General features: G+C 40.2%; 2 protein-coding genes across 2 annotated transcripts; one reads left to right on the top strand and one right to left on the bottom strand.

Annotated features, from left to right (window-relative positions):
* The first annotated feature begins 539 nt into the window (after positions 1 to 539).
* On the top strand, positions 540 to 6,504 carry Top2 (DNA topoisomerase 2). The gene has a single exon (XM_089238085.1). The coding sequence runs from the start codon at positions 582 to 584 to the stop codon at positions 5,454 to 5,456; it is 4,875 nt and encodes a 1,624-aa protein (XP_089094211.1). The 5' UTR covers positions 540 to 581; the 3' UTR covers positions 5,457 to 6,504.
* An 8,345-nt stretch (positions 6,505 to 14,849) lies between these two features.
* LOC149081248 (uncharacterized) lies at positions 14,850 to 19,452 on the bottom strand. Its single transcript, XM_089237319.1, has 2 exons — positions 19,286 to 19,452; positions 14,850 to 15,266 (listed from the first exon to the last, which is right to left on the bottom strand). Exons 1-2 carry the CDS (start codon positions 19,355 to 19,357, stop codon positions 14,973 to 14,975), a joined length of 366 nt encoding a protein of 121 aa, XP_089093445.1. The 5' UTR covers positions 19,358 to 19,452; the 3' UTR covers positions 14,850 to 14,972.
* Between the last annotated feature and the right edge of the window lie 1,604 nt (positions 19,453 to 21,056).

The following is a 21,056-nucleotide window of genomic DNA, read 5'->3' as shown; positions in this document are numbered from 1 at the left end:
TTTGTTTTGTGAACATTTTTTTCCGTGGAATTCATTTTAATCCACTGCAATTAGCAGTAATGCTGCATTTCCCGCCATTGTGATTTCTCAGTTATTTCAACAATATTTGGCGACTTTGTTCGGTTTTGGCGTCATTTTTGGTGGTAATTGGCGATGTCCCGTATTTTCCCGTATTTAGAATCTCAATGTCCCGTATTTCTCTCGAGGAAATATGGTCAGTCTATGTAAAAGACAATATTTCAATGTGAAATGCGTAACCAAACTAGAGATTATTTGTTTGACTAATAGGTGACAGCACAAACATAGCATGTATGATTCATTTGTTTTTGTCATACTGGCCACAAAACTGATAATTTCCAGCTTACTCAAGGGTTATTTATGAAATACTTCGCTGTTAAAATAAGCGGGATAAAAAAAAAAACTCTAGTTACATCAAAATAATTAATTTCACTTTTCTTAATTATTTTTCCTTCCTCCATCGATTGAGACTTTTTGAAAACCGTCTGCGCTCTGTCCAAAATTTCAAATCTTCGGGTTTCGAGAGTTTCTCATTCACCCGTTGTTTGTTGTTCGAGTCCAAGATGGCTGACAACGGTATGGATGCCGATGATTCTTTCGAAAACGTCTTCAAAGATGTCAAAACTAAAGGCGGCGGCAACAAAAAACTGTCCGTGGAGCGCATCTACCAGAAAAAGACGCAGTTGGAGCATATTTTGCTGAGGCCGGACACTTACATTGGATCCGTGGAGCCGAAGACCACCGACAACCTATGGGTTTATGATGGCGAGGATGTCGGCATGGTCAAGAGGAAGATCACCTTCGTACCAGGTCTGTATAAGATTTTTGACGAAATTCTCGTTAACGCCGCCGATAACAAGCAGAGGGATAAGAACATGGATTGCATAAAGATCGATCTGGACGCCGAGAAGAACAGGATTTCCATCTGGAATAACGGCAAGGGTATCCCAGTCGTTGAGCACAAGGATGAGAAAATGTTCGTGCCGTCGTTGATATTCGGACACCTGCTCACGTCGTCCAACTACAACGACGAGGAGCGGAAGGTCACCGGCGGCAGGAACGGCTACGGCGCCAAGCTGTGCAACATATTCAGCACCAAGTTCGTAGTGGAAACCTCGTGCAAGCAGTACAACAAATGCTTCAAGCAAACCTGGACTGACAACATGGGCAAGGCCAGCGAGCCCAAGGTCCAACCCGTCAAGGGTGAGGACTTCACCTGCATAACTTTCCATCCCGACCTGTCGAAATTCAAGATGGAAGTTCTCGATAAAGATATCATAGCGTTGATGTCCCGCAGAGCTTATGATATAGCCGGTTGCACGAAGGGTGTGAAAGTTTTCCTGAACGGCAAGAGACTCGCCGTTAAAGGATTCAAGGACTATGTCGAGATGTATCTGAAGAACAAAGAGGATGAGCGGGGCGATCCCCTCAAGGTCGTTCACGAGGTAGTGAACGATAGATGGGAGATAGCAATGACGATGAGTGACCAGGGATTCCAGCAGATTAGTTTTGTCAACAGCATCGCCACGACGAATGGCGGCACTCACGTCAACTATATCACTGATCAGTTGACCTCGAAGATATCGGAGTTCATAAAGAAAAAGAATAAGAGTGGGAAGGATGTGAGACCACATCAGATAAAGAGCCACCTGTGGGTGTTCGTCAACTGCCTGATCGAAAACCCGACCTTCGATTCGCAGACTAAAGAGAACATGACGCTGCAGGTCAAGAACTTTGGTTCAAAATGTCAACCCGGTGAGAAGTTTGTCGCTGCAACTCTCAAGTGCGGTGTGGTCGATGCAGTCATGAGCTGGGTCCGGTTCAAGGCCCAGACAGAACTTGACAAGAAGTGCAGTGGTAAGAAAACATCCAAGCTGAAGGGTATACCAAAGTTGGAAGATGCCAATGATGCTGGCACCAGGAATTCCATTGACTGTACCCTGATACTAACAGAGGGAGATTCGGCTAAGTCATTAGCCGTTTCAGGTCTTGGCGTCATCGGGAGGGACAAGTTTGGTGTGTTCCCGCTCAAGGGTAAGATGCTGAATGTGAGAGAAGCTACCCACAAGCAGATCTTGGAAAATGCTGAGATCAACAATATAATCAAAATTATGGGACTCCAGTACAAGAAAAAGTATGAGACTGTGGACGATCTGAAGACGTTACGCTACGGTCGGCTCATGATAATGACTGATCAGGACCAGGATGGTTCCCATATCAAGGGTCTGTTGATCAACTTCATTCATCACAATTGGCCCAGCCTTTTGAGATTGCCGTTTCTCGAGGAGTTTATCACTCCCATTGTGAAGGCTACGAAAAGCAATAACGAGAAATCCTTCTTCAGCTTGCCTGAATTTGAAGAGTGGAAAAAGGAAACGGCAAACTGGAACACCTGGAAGGTAAAGTACTACAAAGGTTTGGGTACTAGCACGACCAAAGAAGCCAAGGAATACTTCTCCGATATGCTCCGTCACAGGATCAAATTCCATTATACTGGCAATGAAGACGACCACGCTATCCAACTGGCTTTCAGCAAGAAGATGGTCGAGATGAGGAAAGAGTGGCTCACCAATGGCATGGAGGAGCGAAAACGTCGCAGGGAGCTAGGACTTCCCGAGATATATCTGTACGGCAAGAACACTACTCGCATCACATTCAACGAGTTTGTCAACAAGGAGTTGATTCTGTTCAGCAACATGGACAATGAGAGGTCGATTCCGTCGCTTGTGGACGGCCTGAAACCTGGCCAGCGTAAAGTCGTTTACACATGCTTCAAGAGAAACGACAAGCGAGACATAAAAGTCGCTCAGTTGGCTGGTTCTGTGGCTGAGCACTCTGCCTATCACCACGGTGAGAACTCACTGACCATGACCATCATAAATTTGGCTCAGAATTTTGTCGGTAGCAATAACATTAACATTCTGTTGCCTATTGGTCAGTTCGGTACCAGGTTGCAAGGCGGCAAAGATGCCGCAAGTCCTCGATATATCTTCACAATGCTGAGTCCTCTGGCCAGGCACCTGTTCTCTGTCCTAGACATTCCGTTGTTGAAGGACCTTTATGACGATAACAAGAAGATTGAGCCTGAGTATTACGTCCCCATCATCCCGATGGCTTTGGTTAACGGTGCAGAAGGCATTGGCACAGGTTGGAGCACAAAAGTCCAAAACTACAATCCCAGGGATCTGGTCAAGAATATTTTCCGCCTACTCGATGGGCAAGAACCAGAGGAAATGATGCCATGGTTCAAGAATTTCCGCGGGACAATCGAGAAAGTTGAGCACCAGAAATATGCTGTACAGGGTGAAATTGCACGCCTGGGCGATAACAAATTGGAAATCACTGAGCTTCCAATCAGGGTTTGGACCCAGTCTTACAAGGAGAACGTCCTTGAACCCATGCTGCATGGAACTGAGAAGACGCCATCGATGATATCCGATTATAAGGAGTACTACACTGATACAACCGTGCGTTTCGTGATCACGATGACTCCGGAGAAATACAGACAGGCCGAGAGCCAGGGTTTCCACAAGGTGTTCAAGCTGCAGGGTATTCTCAGTACATCTACGATGGTGTTGTTTGATAAGAATGGCTGCCTCTGCCGTTATGAAACTGTGGAAGACATTCTGAAAGAGTTTTTTGAGGTCCGCATGCAGCTGTACGTGAAAAGGAAAGAGTTCCTCGTTGGGAAGCTCAACGCAGAAGCCCTGAAGTTGATGAATCAGGCACGTTTCATAGTCGAGAAAATTGAAAACAAGATCATTATTGACAACAAGAAGATTGCAGATGTCATTAAGTTGTTCATTCAGAAGAAATATGACTCGGATCCAGTGAAGGCATGGAAGGATTCCCTCAATGCGGAAAAGGAGGAGGAGGAAGAAGAAGAAGCTATCTCAGATTCAGAAGGCGAGGACAAGAGCAAAGAGAAACCACAGCCGGGCATGGATTACGATTATCTGCTGGATATGACATTCAAGAATGCTACTCTAGAAAAGAAAGAAGAGTTGCTGAAAAAGCGAGATAAAATGCAGAAAGAACTTGATGATCTGAAACAAAAGACACCTTCAGACCTCTGGAGAGATGATTTGAACGAATTCCTCAAAGAACTCGATGAAGTAGAGAAGAAAGAAAGAGAAGAGGCTGATCAGGCTCCCAAGTTGGCCAAGGGCAAGGGACTGACAAAGAAACAAATGAAGACGGCAGACGAGACCAAGCCATCTGCCTTCGCGGAGAGAATTGAACCTGTTATCGATGCCGAGATGAGAAAGAAGGTAGAGAAAAAACCGGTTGGTACTGATGCAGCTAAACGCGGTCGGAAAAAGAAAGGGGACATCAAAGAAGAGGATGAGGATATCGACGATCTGGTGACAACTCCTTTGGCAGAGCGAGTGGAATCTAAAATCAAAGCAAAAAAGACCAAGCAGACTAAGATAACCTTCACGTCGACGAATGACAAGAAATCCCCGGCAAAGGGAGCATCGCCCACGAAAGGTGGGAAGAAGAAGAAGAATCCATGGTCAGAATCTGAATCTGACAACAACTTGTCCGATCTGTCTGACGTAGAGCCAGCCGAAGATTACATCCCACCAGAGAAGAGGGAGGTGGCTCCCCGCAGGGCTGCCGCAAAAGCCAAGTACACGTTCGAGAGTGGGGATGAGAGTGACGGAAGCAATGTAAGTCTGCACGATCACGATCCAGAAGGCAGGTCTGAACCGAAACATTATTCCAGCGATGAGGAAGAAGATGAGTTTCCAGCAAAGGAAACACCTAAGAAGACTGTTCCCAAAAAGCCTGCTGCTGCCAAAGCTGTTAATGGGGCACAAGATTCGCCCGTGGACTCTGACAGTGCAGACAGCGATATATTTCCGTCGAAAACAGAATCAAAGGAAGGCAGTGGCGATAACCTTTTCGATTCTCTGCTCGGAGGTGAGAGTGCTAAGAGTGAAGTGCCAGAGAAGCCTTCAGCTGCTGCCCCAGTGCCGCCGAAGAGAGTAGTCTCTGACAGCGATTCCAGTGATGGATTTTCAGCTGCTAAGGAAGTCCCAAAGAAGAGGCAAAAGAAGAAGAAAGATAGCTCGGACGATGATTTCGCCATAGAGAAGAAGAAGCCGGCTGCTCCGAAAAAGCAAGCTGCACGGAAGAAGACTAAGAAGGACAGCGGTGACGAAGATGACCCTGCCCCGAAGCAGGCCAAGAAGCCCAGGAAGAAGAAAGCAGCAGCTGCCGCCTTTTCGGATGAGGAGTTCGAGATAGAAGCAAAGAAACCCAAGAAAGCGCCACCTAAGAAGAAGAAGGCCTACTCTTCCGGCAGTGATGGTGGTGAATCCGATGATGCTGTTAAAGATGATTCCATGGTGATTGGTCGTCCTCGTGCTACCGGCAGGGCCAGGGGACCCATAAAGTATAACTTTGGCGACGATGAATCCAGCGATGATTGATTTTTTTTTCTTAGTTCTATTTTCTCTGTCACTTATTATTTTAAAAAGTTTCGTTCATATCATTGTTATTATCATTGATGCTTTTTATTTTTCGAAGGAAACTGCTTTTTTTTTTGTTTCGGTTGTGACTTGCGAAACAGTGACATTTCATGTATTTTGAGTCTTTTTTTTCGCCCCTATACAATTCTGGTAAAAAAAAAATTTCTCCCCGATTTTTAGCAGTATGTAGCTGTAATACACAAAACATGACATAATTTTCCCCAAGAGACAAGTATCGCAACTATACGATATGTTTTTTTATTTTGATTTATTGACACGTCAACAGTCTCTTTGGTTGGATACATATACGTATATCGCAAAATGTCATGATGTCTCATATCGTCACCCCCATTGTAAATTTTTCACGCCATATTTATCTTTCTCTGTCATCATAGCATAACTTTAGTCTAACCTTTCCCTGGTGGCACGAGTGGAGCTTTATTTTTTTCATTTTGTCTTCCCGATTATTTATGTATTATAATATTTATCACCCCCGTCCCCCAACGATATAAACTAGTGAGCGTAGTAACCATGATTCTATAAATGCCCTCTACTCATGTAGCCGTTTGTATTGTATGTCCTGTGCTCGACGACTTAGGTTGTTTGGTCTCTTCATTTTATATTTATATAACTATGTGTGTGTGAAACGGTATGTATAACTGGACTATCCCCGAAAGTATTTGTAACATTTTTTTTCTTACTGCTGTGTCGAAGTCGTCCGTAAGGATGTCCCGTTTCTGTGACTGTATATATGAGAAAGAAAATGCTCACTTGATTTTGAACATTTTGTTCTGTGTTTATTTTTTATTTTTCTCTTTTAAAAAAAACGAGTGGCAACGAGGGTGTAGGAATGTTGCGTGTAACATGATGATGATGTTGGAAACGAGAAGATAGTAGCCAGCCGTGTTTCTGTAATGACCGGCTGTTGTACTTTCTTTTTTTATTGATTGCATAATGTGTTTTTGTAATGTAACATTTGTCATTAAATGTTCGTTTCTTTTTTTTTCTATGTATTGTTGGTTTAGAGTAGTCGTTTTTGTGAATGTGTTGAAATCCTTGAGAATTTTATTCGCTGAATTATACACATCAAAATATTGTATGGGACGTCTGTTTGAAAGGTATCTATCTGATCTATGGTTGCGGTGTGCAAATGTTTTCCCCATTATTTTATTTGTTGATTCTCCTTAACATTCTAAGGAAGAACCACTCGACAGGCATGCATCAATATATCTACCTAGCCAGGACGTCTCTGAAAGGTTGGCAAATATGCATGAAAGCATCCATCTTGCTTTGTGGAAAGTATTTTTCACTCTATCCATACTGTGATTTCTTTACAAATTCTATTTCGCCACGGCTATTAAAAAGATTACAATCTCCATCTAAAATTTTGTATGTGTAATTATTTAACTATATAAGATGGAGAATTGAAGTTCTTGCCTGGAATTTATTATTTGAGAAAACGGATACAGAAAAAAAATATATATCTTCTTGGAAATAATCCCCATCATTATCTACAACATTTAACCATTTTTCAATTTTTGGAAAGCTTGTTGAAAAGAAATCGGGAGTTTTCAAGTTGAGAAAATTGACCTCATTTTTTGGACTCTTTCGAAGTGTTTGGTTTGCGCTTGTTCAAGTAATTCTGTAAAGACAAGAAATAGGTGGGAGTAAGGAAGGTGGTCCACAGAAGTTCCCAGCCCAATTCCTGAATCTGTGACTTCGTGGCTTTTTCTGGGTGCTGCCTAGCGTTGTCTTGAAGGTAAAGAACGTCCTTGTGGTTCAAGAGCAATGTCCTTTTCTGCTTCAAAATTCCCTGAATACGGTTCAGCATCGATTGCCCTTCCACTGGGAAGAAAAGTCATAGAAAATTATTACACTGTGATCCTACCAGGCAGTCAATAGGACCTTGTGGATCAGTGCATTGGGCAAACTCCAGCTGAATTGTCGAGGGGAATGTCTGTAGTAGACCCACTTCTCATCGCAGGCAGAGATAGACTTGAAAGTCTGGGGGGGTCATGATAATGATGTTAATTCATATATGTATGCAAATACGTTAGATCAGATGACTTCAAGTGCTTCTGCAGAATAATCTGGAAGAATTTCAAGAGAAAATACAGAAAATGCTATTGTGGGGATTTTTCCCGCAGAACATTTCCAGTCAGCCGAGGGCTCATTGTGGAACAATGCAAAACATTCTTCTTTGGGGGCATCACCTATCATTTCTGGCAAGAACTTTGTTCCCCACCTTATATTTATATTGGCATTATTAGGTCTCAAAAGTTTTGGGAAGTTAAGTAAAACAGAGTGGTTTACCGTTTTTCCCTTAAAAAAAAAAAATTTCAAGGAATTTGACTGTCGGATTGAGTAATTTGTCAAACCTTGCTGTTATCACAGATCGGAAACTTCAAAACAGATGTCACATACAAGTCATAATATGTTTACTCTATTTTTGGTGTTATGAAAGTGAAGCATGTACACTATATCAGGACTTGACAATTCCTGAATCCTAGGTGGCCACTGCGACTAAAAATTGATTATTGGCACCTATGCGTGATTGCTAGCTCAGGCAAAAGAAATGCATTCAGCTCCTAAACTATTTCATTGATACCAAGATTTTTTTTTCTGGATTTATCAAGCCGTGTACACAATATAAGTCGGTGTTCATTTTAGAGTTTAGACTTTTTTTCTCGAAAAATACTGAAAAATTGTCCCGTAATTTCAGCACGTAAACATAACACTTCAAACTCACTTTTCTGTGTAGATTTGGTCAGGAGTGATTTCGGGAAGACTTTGACAAGAGAATTAAAATATTTTTGATCTACCCTGTATCATGAAAAGCTGCAAATGATTTTTAATTTTCCCAAAATGTTTTACTTTGTGTAATACTATCATGGATATTCATTAAAATATTGTGTATTCACAAAGATATGAATGTTTTTTCTTAATATTTCAATTTTCTTCCCATGGTTTTTTGCATGGAGTATTTGATCGAATTTCTCGATATTCACTGAAAATTTGACAAGTACACAAGACGTAGTGAAATTTGAAATAGAACAAATATTCAGTGCAAGACATGATTGTTTTAAGAAAATAATTTTTCCTCGTGAGTAGGAAATATCAATTTTTATTTTTTCATAATTTGGTTGCCAGATATATTGTGCAACTTATATAATAAATTCCAGTTAAATGTCACGAAAATTCAGAAAGATATCTGCAATACAGTGAGCTGTAATTTAAGTTAGTTACTGAAAGAAGCTGGATAAGAGATTTTTTCACAAATTCATATTTCAATTAGTTTCTGTTTGATCATTCCTCTCAGTTTGTTTATTTTGATGTCCTACATGTGGTGTTATATTCGAGCATGTATGTCAAAATATAAACTTGTGCTCATTTTCATGGTGCTGTGGGCTTATTCTTGAAATAATCAAGTGACAGAAAATAATCAAAATATCAATTTGTGAAAAATCCCTTATCAAGCTTTCAGCAAGTAACTTTAATTACATCTCACTGTGTCTCCCACATCTTTCTGAATTTTTATAAAAGTTGTACAAATATAGCTGGGAACCAGATTTCCGAAATATAAAATTGATATTTTCTAGGCATGCATAATGAAAAATCATTTTCTTAGTGATTATGAAGTTGAATATTTGTTTCATTTTAAGATTTCACTATAGTATGTCTTGTATATATTTTGTGAAATTTGATCGAAAACCATGTGAAGAAAATTGGAATTTTATGAAAAAACATCTTTGTGAATATACACCCATTGGCCAAAAAATTAGGAACCCCCCTGCTACTCACCACTAATATTGTGTGGGATCTCCTCTGGCTTTGATAACAGCAGATATATTCTTCTAGGCATGGACTCTACAAGTTGCTGAAACCGTTGAGGAAGAATATTAGCCCATACTAACGAAATGGCAGCTTTGAATTCCCTCAGATTAGAAAGTGGTGTTTCGAAGCTTTTAAGACCTTTCAACCTTGTTCTACAAATGCTCAATTGGGTTGAGATTGGGTGACTGAGGGGGCCATTGAAGTAATCAAAACTTTGAATCATATTCCTCAAACCAATCCGTAATAATTCCAACCCGGTAGGAGTGCATTGCCCTGTTGGAAATAGCTATCATCATTGGGAAACATTACGCCCATAAATGGGTGCACATGGTCAGCAACGATGTGGAGGTAGGCACTTTCATTGACAGATGCTTCCAATGGAAATAAGGGACCAACACTATACCAGGGAAAATGCTCTCCATACCATTATTCCACCGCCGCCCGCTTGAACAGTTGTCATGTGACATGCCAGATCCATGGCCTGCTTGCTCCACACACGGATCTTGCCGTCATCATGGAGAAGAAATCTTGACTCACATCGAACTAGATAACTTTCTTCCATTCATCAAGTGTTCGGTTTCGGCGTTCTATAGCCCACAAAAGCCATTTTCTTTGGTTTTGCAGTGAAATCAAAGAAACTCTTGTTAGTCGCCGGCTATTAAAACCAATTTGTTTTAATATCCATCTTGTGAAGCATAGGGGATATGACCCTGCTGCACTGCAATTTGTTGCATTGTAGCTCTTCTGTTGCTGCACACAATGTGTCAGTCGCCTGACACACCTTTCATTCGCAAGCGATTTCTTCCCACTATTCCGCTTGAAGTTTTTTTTTGACTTAGCTGCCATTCTTTGAAGATGGAAAATACTGTTGTACGAGAAAAGCCAATAAGGTTAGCGGCACTTCGGAGATACTGGAACCTTCCCCCTGGTGGCACTCACAATCATGCCACGTTCAAAGTCACCAAAACTCTTGTTTTGGTGATTTTGAACCATGAACAAGCAAATTGCGGCATCAACTAGTGCTTCTGAGCGGGAGACAGCTTTTTATCATTAAATCTGGTTTATTACAGAGCGCACGTGCTGCATGGACGAGTCGAAGTTTGAGTGAAGCTGTTCCTAATTTTTTTGCCACTGAGAGAGAGAATGTGATATTTTCATGAAAATTTATGCTAGAATATTTTACACAAGGCAATTAAAACGTTTTGGGAAAGTTACAAATCATTTGCAGCTTCGTATGATACAGGGTGGATCAAAAGTATTTTCAATTTTTCGTCAGTTCCCTGAAATTACTCCTGACTAAATCTTCATGAAAAAGTGCGAGTCAAAGCATTTTGCTTACATGCCCGAAATTACAGAACAATTTGTCGGTATTTTTCAAGAAATTAAAAAAAAGTCCAAATTCCAAAGTGAACACTGACTTATGGCTATATAGTGTATATATTACTGGGCCAAAACCCGAAGGTGGTCAATTCGCGACGGGGGCCAATGTCCAAAATTCGGGCTTTGGCCGGCTCCTGTATATACATCCCAATGATTCAGGATCATCGCCGGCTTTTGGTGTATTTTTTTCTGATAATTATAGCCATTTATGATTATACCATAGCCATAGTTAACCACAGCGACTATGGCTAGTTATGGCAACTCTAACGATCAAAGGAATCGGAATATCGATATCTTAGTGATCTATATATAGGGGCCGGATAAAAAGAACGGCGAAAGCCCGAACTTCGGCCATTGCCCTGCTCAACTGTGCTGCTAATACTACTACTAATTCGTTGTGATTTACATCATCGAAATTTATAGGTCAACTGGGCTGGTCCCCATCGCAAATTGGCCAATTTAGAGCTTTAGCGATAACATATGCAATAACTAGAGCCCAGATGTTCAGGTAAAAACACCATAAATACCTTTTGTGGCCTATTATCAAACCTTTTCTTTGAAATGCGTTTGGTGAATTTTTCCTGCCATAAATGCTTTTTTGAATTTTTTTTTGACATTTTCTCTTTCTCCCCCCCCCCCCCCGAATTTTAGAGTCCATATTCTGTAAAATTGAGAACTTGAAAAGAATTGCTCTCTAAAAGAAATTAAAACTTGTAGCAATAATTATTATCAAGATGGGGCTAGAGAGAGAGGGCGCTGTTTTTTTTTAATTATTTTTCCCATTAATTATAAGCATTTTTCTTTGGTGCCTTTTCCGCCGCGTGTCTAGTTTCAGTATTATTATTTCCTAAACTTCCGGGCTCTAATAAAAACGAAAACAATTTCTTTGAATAGTGATTGCATACAGTTGTTGTGCATGTGCTCTATCGCCAGGGGTCTGTCCAGCCAAAATTTGGGTTCGGGCACAAAATTCTAGATCTGAAAAAACTGACCCTTCACAAAATACAAATGAATTAAATCATAAATTTGGTATTTCATTTTTTTTTTTGTGATGAATTAACTAGATTATTTCACTTCCAACAAAATTATATTTTGCAAAATTAATGACCCCTGTGATCACTCATGCATCATCAGTGAGGGCAGGTCTGAACCCGTCAGTTTTTTCAGAGACAAAAGGGGGGGGGGGGATTAACGCGTGTTTTATCACTTGTTTAACCATTCAAGCTGATGTGGAAAACTTAGACTAATATTATCCTGAGGTGAACTCTGAAAGAATCCCCCCCACTGCATATGACTGCCCGACCCATGGCAGGATCATATTGTATGCCGCAGGGCTTGGCAAATTACAAAAAAAAAAAAAAATCTAGGCACTACAAACAATTTTTTAGGCACCAGAAAAATTTTACCAGAGGAAAACCAGTGCAAAAATAATGTTTCTTTTGACTTTTCCCGGGGTATATGGCCCTCTTTCATGTCAGTAGATATGCTGTTATACATTCTAAATATTTTGAGCTGTTCTCAGACTCCAATTTAATAAATGCAAAAAAGAAAATTTCAGGTGCCACAGAGTACCAATTCCTTTTAGTTACCATGGCGACCTGGCACCTGTGATTTGTCAGGCACATGTGACTGACAAATCACAGGTATACTGCAGTATATTATTACGTTCAAAAAGTTCAGAGACTTATTTTAATATTAAGTGCTTTTGATGATGGGTACAGGCAGTGCTCGCGAGCGACTGGAAAAAGACCTCTGGTCTAGATCGCAAGCTTGTTACCGTATTCCAATGGTTCTCTTTTGTCAGCGATTCGAATACTTTACACTTATTACATGAAACTGCAATTCCACTACTGTACACTTTAGAACGAATTTGTTGCACTTATACTTACGTCCCTGGCCATAGCCCCCACATGTTAGTGCCGCGCCCAGTGCCGTCTTAACGCATGGGCCTACTCGGGCACATCCCGGGGCCCCAAGAGAAGAGGGGCCTCAGATAAACGAGTAGTAGTTGAATTTTTCAAGAATTATTAAGGTAGGGCCTCAGAAAAATCACTTGGTCCGGGGGCCCATGATGCTCTTAAGACGGCCCTGGCCGGACCCCCACCCTCCTTCCCGAGCCGAGATTATGATGTATTTATGCATTAAAAAAAACGAAACCTCTTTCGGGAAGAAAAAAATGATGAGAATGCTTATCTGCCTCGATTCCCCTTAGAAAATCCTGCGTACGCTACAGAGTTTATATGAACAGTAAAACCTCGCTACAACGACACTCGATGATTTTAAATACCTATGCACAATATTTTTTAAAATCTTGTTTGGAATTTCCTAGTATAAGGTTAAATTCTCGAAACAGCGCGCGATATCCTTTACTACGATAAATCCCCCCATAAGGATATTGCTTTATAGACTGTGAAACCACAACACAAAGATATTTTTTTTTAATATTTCGCTCAAAATTCCCCTGCTATGTACAGTATTTTTAAATTATTCAAAAGTTTTTGTTCTTTCGAGCGTGTTTAATAAATATTGGTATTTTGTACTACCTTTTTCGAAAATGCTTATTAAGGTTATAATAATAATTTATAATGCTTATAAATTATTATTAATGCTTATTAAGGTATATTATATACGACCCCTACCCTACATCCTATGTAGGTGGGGGGGGGGGGGTCGCGCTTCAAAAAGTTTGGGAACCGCTGTTGTAAGGTAAAAATTTTCATCGGCCTGCAAAACGAAACTGAATTAATTCAAATATATATGTATTTTGTGTTCACCCCAATTACTCAACTTAGCATTGGCTTGGCAATTTAAAGATATGTCCTATTAAAAATAAGCATTTTGCACTTTATGAAACACAATTAAACAATCACCGCAACTGGCCTCAGGGTCGGGCCTTGACCTTTTTGGCCTCGTATGTTATAGTTAAATCGAGATGTTCAAAACAGAAATTTATATTTTTAGCGTTGCTTACCATTCTTTTGGGATAGAAGAAAAATCTCGAGGACTCATCAACATGGAAAAAATAATTAATCCTTATGTGTACACACTTCAAGTTCAACTTACGAAACGGTTTTGATTTTGAACAATACTAATAACTAATTTGTCAGACACGTGAACTATGAATATTTTTTGGTTCGACTGATCTATAGACACTAAAATAGGGGCCCTAGAATAGAATAGCCCTTATCAAATCGCCTTAGACTAATCTATCCATGTAGCCTCTTTTTTCAGAACCAAGGAAAAGAAATCCTTTTCGGATTGTGTGCGGTTTGAAAAACAATGAGCGAAATCACACCGGGCCGTGAGTGTGATTCGCAGTTTCATTTTCCCATTAATTTCTCGTTGGTTGTGTGTGTATGACTGAACCTTTCACTTAACGCAAAAGAGATTTACCTGGCCGGGAGCTTCCAAAGGTTGAGAACCACTGCTCTAGATCACTCTTTTGGTGATTCACATGCTTGAGAACCGCTGGTCTATAGAGGCTTTCAGACTCTATAGACCAGCGGTTCTCAACCTTTTTTGACTCGCGGAGCCCCTTTAAGTAAGAAAAATTCTATGGCGGAGCCCCCTAGGCCAATTTTTTAATTATTTATTAAATTTACTGATTTATTTTTACTATTTCAGAATATTTATAAATTTGTTTTTTAAATTTTACTGTTTTCTTTATTTTCCTCGAGCAGCCGCGGAGCCCCTGGAGAGTGCATAAGGAGCCCCAAGGGTTCCGCGCAGCACCGGTTGAGAACCGCTGTTCTAGACCACTCTTTTTGTCATTCACATGCTTGCCCATGCTTTAAGTCCCTCTTTTGGTCAGTTAACTGATCTAGTCCCCTACTGTCTGCGCAGAGGCTGATTTATTGAGGTTTATACAAATTTTGCTGCCCCTCTGAACTTGCCGCGCTAGGCTATAGCCTGCTAAACTTTCCTGTAAATACACCAGACCCCAGAGGTTCTCGAACTTTTGCCGCTCACAGCTTGTTTACCATGGCAATCATTTGTCCACACTACTCCCCAGAATAGTTTAAAGAAAATCCCTTCAAGGCATGCAACAGGTACACCCCCCTAGAGAGTTGCAATGTAAACTTTGAGGACCACCTGTATCCTCTCCCACATAAAAATCAGACGACACAAACGACTTTTGGCATTTCGTAATAGTATTTTACAGTAATATCATGTATACAGAATATATACAAAGTTTTTCTCCTTTCTAAAAAAAACAAAATTATATGCAAGTATTTCATTGATGAAGTTTGTTTCTGTCGAATTTCACATGGTGAACCAAGTGTCTAGCATGAGATTCGTCTCATTCCTTTCGATGTTCGACAAAATAAATTCATGGAGGACGTACATGTTGTACGGATAAAGGTCTGGATATTCTGTAATCGAATATATCTGGTCGTCGTCATCCTCCTCCTCCTCCTCGGTGTCAAAAGCTGGTCTGAAGTCATTGCTAATCCAGAACTTGTAAGGGAGCGGGGAATTATCCGCATTGTATACTTTTTCCTCTTCGTTATTTTGTCCGTCAGTACCTTTTCTATGCCGTCTACTATGACGTATGTCCTGGAAGTATAAACCATAATAAGAGATCTCGAGAAATGTTGCTGTGGCAAAGGTAGCATTGGAAAAAGTCCACATTAATTAAGTAAATCATTGCGAAACAGCTATGTTGTAATCATGGCCCCCACAAGGGGTGGGCTGGCAAGGCTCTGCCCCGGGATGATTTTCATTATTTTTTGTTTTTCAAGCTGTAAATCCACCATAAAGGGGGCCCTACTTCAGGATGTGGGGACCATGGTTGTTATCAAGGGTGATGATGGGTTGCATACAGGCAAGGCCGTAACGAGGGTGGGGGGGAGGCAGACCGATTGTGTAACGACTTACGGTTGAACAGGCTTGCTGGGTTAAAGCTGGACGTAGGGACAGGGCCGTCTTAAGAGCATCATGAGCCCCCGGGCTAAATGATTTTTTTGAGGCCCTACCAGGCAAATTTTCGAAAATCTCAACCACATTTCTGTGAGGGCCCCCTTTTCTTTTGAGGTCCCCGGGCCGTGGCCGGGTGGGCCCATGTCTTAAGACGGCACTGCGTAGGTATAGTTGCCTATGTCCAACCTTTCAGAATTGGTAATGATGGCGGCAGGAGAAAGATTGATCATTTTTGTTGCCTCAGGTTCCCCCCCCCCCCCTGCACACAAGGACTAATTAGACCGGGACCTACAATTTATTGTCGTTTCCGAACAGCAGCCTTTTTATACTCACCGAGAGGTTGGTACGTTAATCCTTCAGTGTGTGGGACAAATTGCTGTAACAATCTTTTTCTGTTGTACCCCTCCTCGTCAGGAAAGTTTTTGACTACCGCAAACCAGGTGTCGAACTCACGACATGAGAACTATTGGCCACAACTATTTAACCATGCATGCACCTCGTACACATTCCTCTACGAAATTTTTAACGAACTGGTACATGCCAGAACGCGTGTTCTGAGTGTATATGGTTTTGATGTATTATGTTGTCAAATTGTGCTTGTTTTGTGTGACAGATAATACTGCCATCTAACTTCCATATTTTGAAGTAAATATGGTAAATGCTCGATTTTTTTTCATGTTATGAAACTTTGCTCTAGGTCTGCCAACTCTCTGCGGAGAGACTTTTAAATGGGAAACTGGCTGTTAGGTTTCTGTTTTTTTTCCATGACCACGAAATAGAAGTTTGATAGTTATTCTTGGGTGTCAATGTTAACCTAGCGTGTACCAGGGTACCCCATGGACACTAGGGGATTAGGAAACCCCGTTTTAGAGAGCCGTAAAGCTGCTTTTGCATCGGGCCGCAAAATACTCCCACTTACGTATTTACGTACAAATTTGGAGAACGGGTATTCAAGAAAATTTGACTAGTACGGTAGGGGCTGGGGAGCTTGGGGTGATTCCTACCACTTTTTTTCGCATTAAAATTTCGCTGGAACCGCTTTTTTTAGGTTATCATGTCATTGTCAATAACCAAACATTATTCATGAGATATGATGAGTTGTATCGGAGAGTTTCTCTCAATATTTGTCTTAGCTACACATAGGCGTACGCAGTATTTTCTTGGGGGGGGGGGGGGGGAGTCTAAATTTTTTTTCTTATGAAGGGTTTTTTTTTACGTTTTTTCCTGTAAAATAACACTGTAATCTCGGCCTTGAGGGGGGCCCCCCGTTTGCGTACGCCAATGCAGGCTGCATCATAAAATCCAACGTTCAGACCAGACCAGAATGTAGGATATTGCCTGTTCCTGGCTACGCCATCACGCGGCTTAAGAAGTGGCCCTTTGGACCCTATAAGAGGAAGATCGATTTTTTTTTATGTATGTGTGTTATGTAGTTCATGAATGTTATACCTAATGCGACCTAACGAGATAGATCGCAACGAGTTATGGTGAACGGGGAATTCTCTGGTTGGACAGGCGTCACAAGTGGAGTTCCTCAAGGAAGTGTCCTCGGCCCCATACTTTTTTCACTTTTTATCGATAAACTTGATCAGGGTATCGATGGGAATACTAGCAAATTCGCAGATGATGTGAAGCTAATGGGAGTAATCGGGAATCAAAGCGATAGGGAGTCGCTCCAGATCAATCTAACCAGGATTGCAGCATGGGCAAATGAATGGAGCATGACGTTTAGCGTTGATAAGTGCATGGTCGCTCATTTTGGTTCGAACAACCCACGGTTCTCTTACGAGTTGAATGGTGTCACTATCCTGGATGCAACTAGGGTCACCGATTTGGGAATTCTCATTGACGAGCGACTTAGGTTTTCTGAACATTGTTCAGCGGGGGTCAAAAAATCGAATAGAATGCTTGGTCTCATTTTCAAAAAGGTCTCTTCGCGTTCTCCTAAAGTCATTCTTCCGCTTTTTCGAGGCTCAGTTCGTCCTGGACTGGAGTATGCTGTAAGGTTTTGGAAACCATACCTACAGAGGGACATAGACTTGGTTGAAGGGGTGCAGAGAAGAGCTACGCGTGTCCTTATTGGCACACGGGGCTTGAGTTATGAAGATTAACTTCATTTTTTGAATATTTTTACATTGGATGAACGCAGGTGTCGAGGAGATATGATCGAAGTGTTCAAAATTTTCAATAGAATGGACCATGAACTTTTAGTACACCGCCAATCGACTGCTTTTACAAGGGGACACCAGTATCGATTGGTGAGGGACAATGCAAGGTTATGGTTTCGCAGGGAATTTTTCTCTAATAGGGTTGTTAATAAATGGAATAGCTTACCCCCGGAGGTAGTAAATTGTAACACAATTGACACGTTTAAAAAGAAATACGATAAACATGTTGGGGTAAATCGAGAAGCTATCCATTCTTAGAATAAGACAACCATAAGTATTCTTTATGGGGCATTGTATAATATTTTATCACTTTTATATATTGCTTATAATTTGTGTTAATTGCATTTTTAATTGGGTTGCTGTATTTTTGAAATATATGACATCCATATTTTATGGGCATCTTTTTATCAGCCACCTCGTTGGGCGTTTTGCCTGTTGTGGCGTTGTTTTTGTATTTATAATGTGTAATTGTGTGTAATTAATGTGTTATGTGTAATTATAATGTCTGAGAAAAAGTAAAGTTCGCATTGAGAAATCGATTTAGTCAAATAAAATTTCCTGGTCAAGAAAATTTTAAGGGCGATTTCAGATCCCTCTACTCTGCGTCTTTAATAAGAATGCTAATCCTTAGTCTATTTGCAATGCCAATTATGAAACACCATCACCAGTTCAACATACGTTGCCGATTTTCGTTCTTAATAATTTAACTACTAATCAAGAGAGAAGTTAGCTACTTATCTACTTACCAAAGTTAAACCAGTTCAAAGTAATGCCCCCGTCTGAAATGTTTTTTTCTTTTCCGTAGTAATAGTTATAGGCAATAATAATGCAAGTAATGAGCAATTAAAAATAATGTAAATAAACAGGAGTAATGCGATTAAATGCGAATAATGTAATTATTTGCAAGCAATATAAATAAATGTACAGGGGTTGGACAAACTAATATGCACACTTGTGAAATGAGACAAAATATTTTCTTCCTGCATACCTTCCCCTTGAATATAGCGTTGTCAATTTTTTTTTAATTTAGTTTTTTGTAATTAGTTAAATTAATTATATCCGATAATTGTTATAAAAATTTCAAAGCTAAAAAATATTAGGTATCAAAATGATAGGTTTAAAAAAAAAGGTTTAGTATTTTTAAAATGAAAAATTCAAAATTTTGCGTCCTTTCAATTTTCAGGAGAATGTAATATATAGCCATCATGTTACATTTATATTCATTACGAACCCCCTGAAACTGCTTTCCCGCACGGCCACCCCTGGTTAAGAACCACTGCTATAGGGTGACGCGGCATTCCGTTCGGGAAATCCCCAGATCCAGTTCATCACGTTGACCGCGAGAAAAGGTATTGATTTCTTGCCAGTAGAGACTATCATTATGTAATAACAATACCTTAACATATCGAATGCACGCATGCGCAAATAGGGACTTAATACGAGAGAGAGAAATTGAACAGAAAAATCGCGCTTTGCCAAATTTCTTACCTCGCACAAGAAAGGCGAAACAAGCAGAATTATAAGAAGCAGCAAATTTATAAACAAGAAATCGCATCGCATTTCACACGCGAGACAAACAAAGTCTGTCGACACTGAATGACTCCCGTGTTGGAGAAGGTTATGATGTGTGATGTGGTGGCATCAAAAGAGGCTTTATTTGTACATCTGCCGTTTCCTAGTGCATGTGAAAAATCGTCTTGTGATAGAAAGAAAAAAAACAGCAGGCGATTGTTCTTGAACATATCAACATTGGCAACATGTCACACACACACACACACACACACACACACACACACAGTGACGTTTTAAATAAATATTCGAATATATGGAAGAACAAGTTTGTAAAAATTCAAAAAAACCCCTTAGATCAGTGGTTTTCAAATTTTTATTATCACCCCTGGCCAGGGCCGCAACTGGATGTTTGGTCACCCGGGGTAAGTGCGCATTTTGGCACCCCCTTGTAATGTTGGAGAGGTTTGAGAATAAAATTTGCGCCCCCTCTGGTCCAGCGCCCGGGGCACAAGACCCGCCTGCTCCTCCCTAGTTGCGGCCCTGCCCCCGGCTGATCACGATATAATATTACAAAGACAAAATTTTACAGCAGCATAATATAATTATCATAATAATGATATACAATATAATATCACAACTCAAAAAAACATGCTTCCGACTACTTTATTAATAAATGCTCCTGTAGGCCGAACTTCATTCAGGCTCGGACGTCGCTTCGCTCCTCCGGCCGTTACAGGGGGCCCCTGCCCCCGGACTGAAATTATCAACTATGTTGTCACCACAACCGGAAATACGGAAAAACTTGTAAGTTGAAACAAGATATTCCAAAAACAGACCGCGGGTGAAACTATTAAGAAAAGAATTCGAGTGGGATTGCATTGAAATTCGAACCCACAACCTTCAATACACAAACCCCATACTCTAACCATTACACCGACTGGCAACGCCGATTGAAGCTAAAATTAAATATATGTACTGTTAAACGTTGCCAGGCAGTATATTGGCGCCAATAAATATGCCGCGCATTACATCGAGTTCTGAAGTCGAGATCGGGTTAAGACACGACCACCCAAAGCGCTTGCAGAGACCTAGCGCTTCGCGACCACCTAGATAATATAGGTTATATAGCAAAGCCGCTTGAAAGATCTTAATGCAGCTTTGGTTAGAACTCCTTAATACTCCTTATTTATTTATTTATATATATATATATATATATATATAGATATATATTTTTTTTTCCAGATTAATTGCTGTTGGGTCACACAGTTTCAAGAAAAGAACTATATTTCTATTATTTAAGCATATTTTTTTGTAATTCCCAAAGTTTACTGGTACTCTAAAGCAGCGTAATAATTGATTACATGGTGTAGAAAAATATGTGAAATTGTGAATGATATTTGTAAAATCTTGCTTTCATCAGTTATGTACATTATGTTTGAATATTTTTTTAATAAATAAATTTATTCACTCATTGAGCTCGTCAATTTACATTATTGAACCTGTGTGTGCTATTCAGAATTTGTAATTTACTGAAGAAAATTCTGATAAAATAAATGCTCCTAAAATATTTAAGAATGTTTTTACTAAATTTCCAATATCTAGAGGCAGTAGTTTATCAAATCCTTAACTTCACACAATCATTTAATATCCAGAAGAAATTTTCTTAATGTTATCTAAATTGACTATATATATTTTTGTATGCCACTTTTATCCGGAAATTAAGGATCGGGGTAAGGGATATATAGGA

Source organism: Pholcus phalangioides, unplaced genomic scaffold (genome assembly GCF_987345545.1).
Source record: "Pholcus phalangioides strain wild (caught in Gottingen) unplaced genomic scaffold, Ppha-v1.0 ptg000010l_1, whole genome shotgun sequence".
NCBI classification, from domain to species: Eukaryota; Metazoa; Arthropoda; class Arachnida; order Araneae; family Pholcidae; genus Pholcus; species Pholcus phalangioides.
Note: the sequence above shows the minus strand (reverse complement) of the source record. Positions and strands in the feature narration are given on the sequence as shown.